A 9,556-nucleotide genomic window follows, 5' to 3' on the forward strand; every position below is an offset into this window, starting at 1 on the left:
ACCCCAAAGACAAGGTCAAACTGTGCTCAGACTAGAGCTTGGATCTAGCCCAAAGACAAGGTCAAACTGTGCTCAGACTAGAGCGTAGATCTAGCCCAAAGACAAGGTCAAACTGTGCTCAGACTAGAGCGTAGATCTAGCCCAAAGACAAGGTCAAACTGTGCTCAGACTAGAGCTTAGATCTACCCCAAAGACAAGGTCAAACTGTGCTCAGACTAGAGCTTGGATCTACCCCAAAGACAAGGTCAAACTGTGCTCAGACTAGAGCTTGGATCTACCCCAAAGACAAGGTCAAACTGTGCTCAGACTAGAGCTTAGATCTACCCCAAAGACAAGGTCAAACTGTGCTCAGACTAGAGCTTAGATCTACCCCAAAGACAAGGTCAAACTGTGCTCAGACTAGAGCTTAGATCTACCCCAAAGACAAGGTCAAACTGTGCTCAGACTAGAGCTTGGATCTAGCCCAGAGTGTTGAGGCCACCGTGCGGCACTGCCACAAGAGAGAGCATTTTTTGTCAAGTCATGATGAGGGAAACATGTATATACAGGAGGAGGAGGAGGAGGAGGAGGAGGAGGAGGGGGGGGAGGTTTGAAGTCACGTGATGACATGCTGACTGAAAACACTTTGCCTTCTTACTATTTGGGGGGGAAGGGGGGTCAGGAGGGTTAAACGTTATGTGAACAATTATTGCTGACTGAAAAGACCCTCACTACTTACTACTGAAAAAATTGGGGGCAGGGGGGGGTGGGAGGGTTACTCGTCGTGTGGTTAAATACTGAGTGAAAAGAGCCTCCCTACTTAATATTATGTTTCAGTGCTTTCATACACACACACACACACACACACACACACACACACACAAACACACACACACACACACACAGACAACCTACCAGTAACACTAACAGTCACCGGATCGCTCGCACTTGTCCCCACAGCGTTCTCAGCAGCGCACACATACTGGCCACTATCGGAACTGGACGCAGAGCGGATGAGCAGAGTTGGGTCGGCCAGCGTGCCCCCTGAGTACTTGCTGGGGTCAACGGTTGACCCCACCGACCCGACCCCCGAGAGAGTCCAGGAGAAGGAGGTGGGGGCGGGGTTGGCGGACACGATGCACGTGAGCTGGATCACGCCTCCGATGCTTCGCTCTATAGGGATGGTGCTCACCGTCAGCTTGGGTTTGTCTGAGGAGGAAGATGGGGAAACTGTTGTGTGTGTGGAAAAATAAACTCCAAAAAAAAACCAAAAAAAAACAACAACCCATGGATTAAAAAGAAGTTTTAGTAGCGCCAAAAACGCAAGGATAAAAAAGTGTTTAGTAGAGGTTTTACGGCGTTCGAAACTGCATAAGATCATAATATGAGCGCCAGAAGATTAGAGGTGTTACAAGATAGTAACAAACATAAAAAAGAAGAAGGGGAGATAAGGACGATAGATGTCTGAGGAGAACGATGGGCAAACTGTTGAGTCAAAACTAAACAGCAACAACAACAACAAAAGCAACAACAAAAACTAAACAAAAAGACCCCCCAACCCCCCCCCCCCCCCCCCTCGTAGAATAGAAAAGTGTAGTGTTAAGTGAGAGACAGATAGAAAACTGGTATGAAATCAAGGGCGTGATACAATGTGAAGTGAAGGGCATGATGATGAATAAATGCAGTATGTAATGAGGTATGGTGGGAAAAGGGAAAAAATCATAATGTTAAATACAGAGGCAGGATAGAAAACTTTAATGGGAAATGAGGGGTATGATGGGGAAAAGAGTGTAAAGCGAATTCAATGGTGTGATATAAAAATATAATGTGAAATGAAAGGTATGATGATGGAAAAATGTAGTGTGAATTGAGGGGTATGATGGGAAAATGGAATTCTATAGTGTGAAAGAAAATCGCAGGACAGAAAATAAATGTCGTTTGAAGTGAAGGATATGGTGGGAAACTGTAGAGTGAAATGAATAGACAGATAGAAACAACCACCACCACCACCAGCAACACGCCACAGCAGACTACCGACCAACCAACCAAACAAACAAACCGCTCACAAGTGACGGCCTACCCAGCGTGTTTGGGACCACACAACTGTACAACTCAACAAACAAACAGACAAAAAGCATTCAAACAAATAAACAAACAAACATCCCAACAAACAAACATCTTAACAAACAAAAAAAACAAACCAACTCACAAGTGACGTCTACAGTGACGGCACTCCCAGAGCGCGTGCACAATGTATTGGTAGCCACACAGCTGTACACCCCAAAAAACCAACAGCAAGCACCCGAACAACCCAACAAACAAACAAACAAACACACACACCAAGTGGTTGGTGTGTGCTCTGATGTGGTTTGCTCCTTCTTTCCTATCAAACATCTATCATCCTTATCTCTCCTCTTTCTTTCTTTTTTTGTTGTTGGGTATATTACTCTCTTGTAACATATCTATTATTCGACACGTATATTATTATGTCCTTATTGTGTTACAAGTGCCATAACATTGTTACTAAAACTAGAAACACACACACAAACCAACAAACAACCAAACCAACTCACAAGTGACGTCTACAGTAACAGCACCCCCAGAGCGGGTGCCGAACGTAAATTGGTAGCCACACAACTGCACACTCCAACACACAAACAAACAAACACCCATACAACCCAATAAACAAACACCTTTACAACCCAACAAACAAAACAAACAGACACCCTTACAAACAAACAAATTAAACCACTCACAAGTGACGTCTGCAGTAACAGGACCCCCAGAGCGCGTGCTGAAAGTATTGGTAGCCACACAGCTGTACACTCCGGCCCCCGTCACCGGCACACTCAAGCACACAAACAAACTAACACCGTTATAACCTAACAAACACACACACACACACAAACAAACCACTCACAAGTGACAGCTACAGTAACAGGACCCCCAGAGCGCGTGCCAAAAGTGTTAGTAGCCACACAGCTGTACACTCCGGCCCCCGTCACCGGCACCGACAGCAGGGTCAAGGTCGGGGTCACCAGCGTACCGCCCCGGTACCTGCTCGCGTCACTCGTGTCCAGTATTTGTCCATCTGTCACAGACAAATAAGGTAAGATAAGATAAGATAAGATAAAATAAAATAAGATAGATAGATAGATAAATAATATAAGAGAAGATATGATAAGATAAGATAAAATAAGATAGATAAATAAATAATATAAGAGAACATACGATAAGATAAGATAAGATCAGATAGGATAAGAAAAGATAAGATGAGATTATATAAGATAAGATAAATAAGATACGATAAATAAGATAAGGTAAGATAAGATGCACCTTTATTGTCCAGATCCTGCCCCCTGGTTTGGTTTCTTTTTTCTTCATTTTTTCTGGTCTTTGTTATCTTGTGGTGTCGAGGGGAACTAGAAGCAAACGTCTTTTTTTTCTTTTTTCTTAAACCACCTGCTGCATGGTTTTGTTTTTCCTGAATACTGTTTCTCTGACCCCCTCTCCCTTTGTTTTCATGTAAATTCTTTACTAACCAGTTGTATTAAAATATGCAAATTTTGCCCTAGCCAGTTGCATTATATGTTAAATTCTGCTCTAGCCAGTTACATTACATGTAAAGTCTGCACTTGGCAGTTATATGTACATTCTTCACTTGGCAGTTATATGTAAATTCTGCTCTTGGCAGTTATATGTAAATTCTGCTCTTGGCAGTTATATGTAAATTTTGCACTTGGCAGTTATATGTAAATTCTGTACTTGGCAGTTATATGTAAATTCTGCACTTGGCAGTTATATGTAAATTCTGCACTTGGCAGTTATATATATATGTAAATTCTGCACTTGGCAGTTATATGTGGTCGCTTTTAAGGACAAGCGGGCTAACCCATATTTTGGGGGGTTTCCAGAAATCTTGACCTACACCAAAAGTGGGCATTGCCCTTCGTGTATATGTGTTTGGTTAGAGAAAAAAACTCTCTTTGTCTTTTGAAGAAAATGAACAAGGGTCCAAAAACTTTGCTTTCGATTTTCTCAAAACAGCATTTTTCGGGATGGCCACCTTGTGTTTTAGAGCGACCATGTAAATTCTGCAACTACTTGTTAGTTGTTATGGTGCAATTTCCACACTAAGCAGCTGTATTATTTTTGCACCCCCCCCCCCTCCCAACCAAACCCCCAAGCAAAGAATACTCTAAGGCAGTGGTCTTCAAACTTTTTTTAGCCCGAGCGCCCCCTACTCCGCCCCAACCATCTATCTGACATAACGACATGCATAATATAATAACAATCACAAATAAAGAGAGAGCTCAAAAAGTAGGGTACAAAGTAAAGTGCTTAAATTCTAATGATTTGGTTCTGAATATTAGTTGGGTCACAAATCACCATCATTACAGTCTTAAATTAAGCGTGTACGAGAGATAATAGAACACATTTTTTTCTTCAATGTTATGCAAGGGCACTAAGAACAAAATACTGTCATTTTAATATGCATATGTGCCATCGGTATTAAACGACCAGTGTTGTTAACATTAATAAAAATAAAACATGTATTATGACATTTACAGAAGCAAACCCCCCCCCAAAAAAAAACAAAAAAAAACAAAACAAAACAAAAACAAAATAACAACAACAACAATGATCATTAGTTTGAAAACAGATTGACATAATTTTTAAGAAACATTTTCTCCAATCAAGGTGCTGCAATAAAGTTGCCTGAGATTTGTATATCAAATATCTCCATTGTAGAACTTAAAAATATTATTAAGCTGTTCAAATGTGAGAAACCACACGAAAGAAAAAGTATGCATGGATCTTAGTCTGTAATTATCTCCATCATCGTAATCATCGCCGTCATCATCTTCAGTTTCATCAGCAGTGGCAGCACATGCACATGCACATAACAAACTCTATTGAACAAGTGAGTATTTTGCTTTAGAAAAAGAAGAAAGAAAAGCAAAAAAAGAAAAGATGTATTTAGGTATCAAGTAAGGATAAACTACGGAGTAAGCATATACAAATAAGTCATTGACACTGCCTTAATGGGAAGTACGGACCTGGTGAGACGAAACCAACTTATCAACATCAGGTTTCAGATTGGTCAGTAGCAGACGCTAATTGCCACGCTCTGTGATCCTTAGTTTTTTCCTCTGCTTCGTCAGCAACCTTGTCACTGCACAGAATCCCCTTTGTACTAGACAGGAGGTGAGAAAAGCGATGAACAACTTGATATTTTCCCACTGGGAGGGATATTTGTCTTGCGCAATAGTTTTCAACCAGAATGACTGGTACGACTTTTTGAACTATGGTTTGATTTCAAAGTCACTTTTCGCTGTCAGCTCTTCTTCAATCGCCACTGTCAAGTCACCATCTGTTCCAGTATTGAGTGGGTCCAGTACCCAGTCTGGAATTTCCAGTTAAAAGATATCAGTAAACCTTGTCTTCTCGATCATATCAGCATGCAAATCTCTGAGGTGGTTGGTATATATTTCTAGTTCCTCGTCAGAAACCCGCCCTTCTCTCAGTGTCTCTGTCAAGCTAGGAAACTGAGCACATTCTCTTCTGCCAATGTTTCGGTGAAAGATTTCCAGTTTCGAAAAGAATGACGAAAGCATGGATTTTACCTTGATCAGGTTGGTGTCATCCCCCGGCAGCTGCAAGTTGAACTGGTTGAGCTTTGTGAAAAGATCTGTGAGGAACAAAATGTTGTTCTTGCGTTCTTTCAGTTTATTGCCGAGATCACTGTCTGTTTCTTGAAAAAAGCTCCAGCACAGAGTCAAACAGGCAGAACAATAATCGTGTTAAACAGTTTCCTCTTGAGAGCCACCGGACTTCAGCGTGCAAAAGAAACAATTGAAGGTTCTCGTCATTTTCAGTGCACAGCTGTCGGAATAATCTCGAGTTCAAAGCGTGGACGTTGATCTTGTTCACACCCTTGATGGCAATGGCCAGTGTGTCATGCAGACTTTCATTCAGGTTTTTTGCCACCAAATTCTGTCTGTGAATGACACAGCGAACAGTTAGTACTCCAGGAACTGATTTCTTCAAGAAGTTCATAAATCCACAGTACCGACAAGTCATCGACGGTGCTCCATTTGTTGCACAGGCAACTATATTGGCCACAGGAATCTGTTTCTCCTCGAAAAATTCTTGGATCACTTTGGTATATGTTTCCAACATTTTCGCATATTATAACAATTCTTGCATCATTTACTCTATGAACCGATATCCAGTTGAAGGCTGAGCTCACGTCCTTTAAGCATTTTGCACAATGATTCCTTAACATTTGCTGACATCTCATCAATACGTTTTTGAACGGTATTGTCACTTAGTGGCAAGAACTTTCAACACAGGCACCGGGGCAGGGGGCAGGACTGTCCTAACACCTCTCTTATCACAGGTAATATGAGGTCCTCACCGAGAGTACGTGGTTTGCCTGCCTTTGCAATTAGCAGAGATAAATTATAAGTTGCTCGTAAGGCTTCATCAGCTTGACCGACGTCGGCTGCAAACATCAATTTAATTGATTTTTATTTTTGAAAATTGATCTTTGTCAGATTTGCAGGGATGAATCATCTTTATATATGGGCTTTGAGTGCTGGGAAAGAAAGTTCTTAGTAATAAGTAGTATTGTAAACTATGCCTTAGTTATCAATTTTTGTTTTTGTTTTTTATGTGCTTTCTTTCCCTTCACCTTTTTTTGTTGCCTTTCATGAAAATTTCACACCGCCCCCTTAACGCCCACCACCGCCCCCCAATCGCCCAATTTCGCCACAGCGTCCCCCAAACTGTCGCCCACTTTGAAAACCACTGCTCTAAGGTATCGAATTTTTAAAAAAAAAGGGGGGGGGGGGGGTTGGAATAAAAAGGGGAAGGGTAGCACATTCAACCTCATAACCCTGTACTAGTAGGAACAAATCTCTTTTATTTCTTCTTCAGTGAATAAAAGAACAACAGATCATGAAATGTTAGTGATTTTAGTACGTTACTGTGACAACTTTTCCGATTTAGGAACAAACCAGTTTCATTAAAAAAAAACCAAACCAATGTACAAAATTTTTAAAAATGCACAGACAATTGAAGGAGCCAACCCGGTACCGGTACTAATACTGAAGGTAATTTGCCATTTACAACAAAAAAAGCGACAAAAAAGTTTCATTCAGATATCTAGATTCTAGATATTTATTATGTTTCACTTGATCGTCGGTCGCGGCCAGCTGGAAAACATTTTTTTAAAAAGGGGGGTGGGGTATGGAATAATAAAGAGCGGGTTGGGGGGAGGGGGTGCGCAAAAAAACCCCGAAAATGAATAAGGGGGGCGCTTATTCGATACCTTAGAGTAGTGTGGCGCCGGTGCCCTAGCGATTAGGGTACCGGACTCGTAATCGTGAGGTTGCGGGGTCGGGGGTTCGAGCCGCGGGCCCGACTTTGCGTCCTTGGAAAAGGCACTTTACACGAATGTTCCTCACTTCATCCAGGTGGAAATGGGTACCCGGCCATAGACAGCGAAAGATCTTGTCAGTATGTAGTGTTTTAGCGCCTATAAATGGCTGCTTGCACTGTATGCTTCACAGGAAGTTGAGTTTGTTTCCAAATGCTCTCAGGTCTGCTGGGGTAACAGTATAGATTGTGAAACGCATAGAGCTTGCTGTTGAGCGGGGATTTGCGCTATACAAATGCTGTCTATTATTATTATTATTATTATTATTATTATTATTATTATTAGCCTGACAACTAGCTCACCTTTTGTCCAGTATAGATCGGTGAGTGAGTCCAGCGGCTCCACGACACAGCTCAGGTCCGTGGACTGACCCTCAGCCACGATGACGTCATCGCTGGGGGTTGTGACGGTCGGCTCGGCTGTGGGGGAAGTAGACATTGTCAGATTGGCCAGTTTATTAGGTCGTGTTGACAGATTGGTCAGTTAGTTTATTAAGTGTTAACAGAATGGTCAGTTCTTTTTAGGTGTTCTGAGATTCGTCAATTTAGTAGCTGTTCAGAGATGGGTCAGTTTATTAGGTGTTTACAGATTGGTCAGTTTAGTAGACATTGCCAGATTCGTCAGTTCGTAAGGTGAAAACGATCAGGACAGCTTGGTCAATTTGTTAAATGCAAAGATGAGATTGGACGGAATGCTCAATGATTTCAGACTGTTTAGATTCGTAGTATTAGATCAGCTCAGTTGTAGTAGCGGTCTTAAGGATTCCTCTCATCTCATCTCTTCTCATCTCATTTTAGTGATTGTAATTTTATATGTATGTTCTTTGTCGTAATACGGGTGTGCGTATTTGAAAGGGTTATTGTACGTTGAATGGGCCCGTTCTTATGAAACATCAATTTAAATCTTGCATTTATGTTGAAGTGCCTGGAGCCTCCTTGGAATAGCCACTATAGAAATGATCTTCTTCTTCTTCTTCTTCTTCTCCTTCTCCTTCTCCTTTTTCTTCTTCTTCTTCTTCTTCTTCTTCTTCTTTTTCTTCTTCTTCGTCTTCTTCTTCTTCTTCTTTTTCTTCTTCTTGTTTTTGTTGTTCTTGTTCTTGTTCTTATTTTTGTTCTTCTTCTTCTATTTATTATCATTATCATTACCATTATTATTATCATTACACCCCACCACCTACCGTAAACATTGAGCTGTGTGGCCGGGCCAGAAGTCTGACCCACGGCGTTGGTTGCCTGGCAACGGTACAACCCGGAGTCGGTGGGGGTCACCGTGAAGATGGTCAGGTCCGTCTGGGTCAGAGAGCCGCCTAGGTACCGGCCCGGGTTGACCTCTGGCTGGACGCTGACCCCGTCCTTGACCCATTGGAAGCTGGTGAGTGCGGGGGATGAGCTGACCGCGCACCGTAGAGTGACCGTGCTGAAGGTCCGAACGACGACCTGGGCTTCGGAGCTAGACACGATCTCTGGTCGGTCTGTGGAGGAGAGGAAGGGGGGGGGAGTGAGTGCAAGTTGCAGGTGAATCTGTTCAAAACGGTCACCCCTGTCGTTTATAAGAATATGGTTGTATTAGACAAGTGGGCGTTTAGACAGTTAGTTGTTTTAGTAGAGGTTTTACGGCGCTCGTAACTGCATAATGTCATATGAGCGCCAGAAGATTAGAGGTGTTACAAGAGAATAACAAACTTAAAAAAGAAGAAGGGGGGAGAAGGACGATAGATGTTTGATAGGAAAGAAGAAGCAAACCACACCAGAGCACCCGCCAACCACTCACTGGGTTTGAGTAAAGAGAAGCACATGGACACAATAAAGGTCATTTAGTATAGGGAAGAAGCAAAACAGACAGATATATAGAGGGAAAGAAAAGAAATGGTGCTCTCCAATCACCTGCCTGATATACAAAAAACCCCCCGACAAATTTGTGTACAAGTAATTGTTTTGGACAGGTACCGGTCACTAGAGCAGGGTCGACTATAAAAGGAGTAAAAGTTTACTTGAGTCCCTTCATTTGGAGCTAAATTGACCTGCTACTCAGATCTAGGGATCCCCACTCTCTGTTGGGCCACTTCTGGGTTGCCGAAAAGTCTTAGGGAAAGGAAACTTTTGAGTTATGGTCAGACACAAAAAAGGTGGGGTG

The 9,556-nt window shown here is 42.2% G+C and overlaps 1 protein-coding gene across 1 annotated transcript in view; it reads right to left on the reverse strand.

The window, feature by feature from the left end:
* The window catches only part of LOC101848774 (hemicentin-1), a gene marked incomplete in the record, with an annotated part of 58,272 nt that overhangs the window by 26,775 nt on the left and 21,941 nt on the right, over positions 1 to 9,556 (reverse strand). Inside the window, 4 exon segments of the mRNA XM_035972202.1 lie at positions 895 to 1,188; positions 2,900 to 3,070; positions 7,726 to 7,842; positions 8,601 to 8,894. Of these exon segments, the coding sequence (XP_035828095.1) occupies positions 895 to 1,188; positions 2,900 to 3,070; positions 7,726 to 7,842; positions 8,601 to 8,894 (876 nt within the window).

This window comes from Aplysia californica, unplaced genomic scaffold (genome assembly GCF_000002075.1).
Source record: "Aplysia californica isolate F4 #8 unplaced genomic scaffold, AplCal3.0 scaffold00611, whole genome shotgun sequence".
Lineage (NCBI taxonomy): Eukaryota > Metazoa > Mollusca > Gastropoda > Aplysiida > Aplysiidae > Aplysia > Aplysia californica.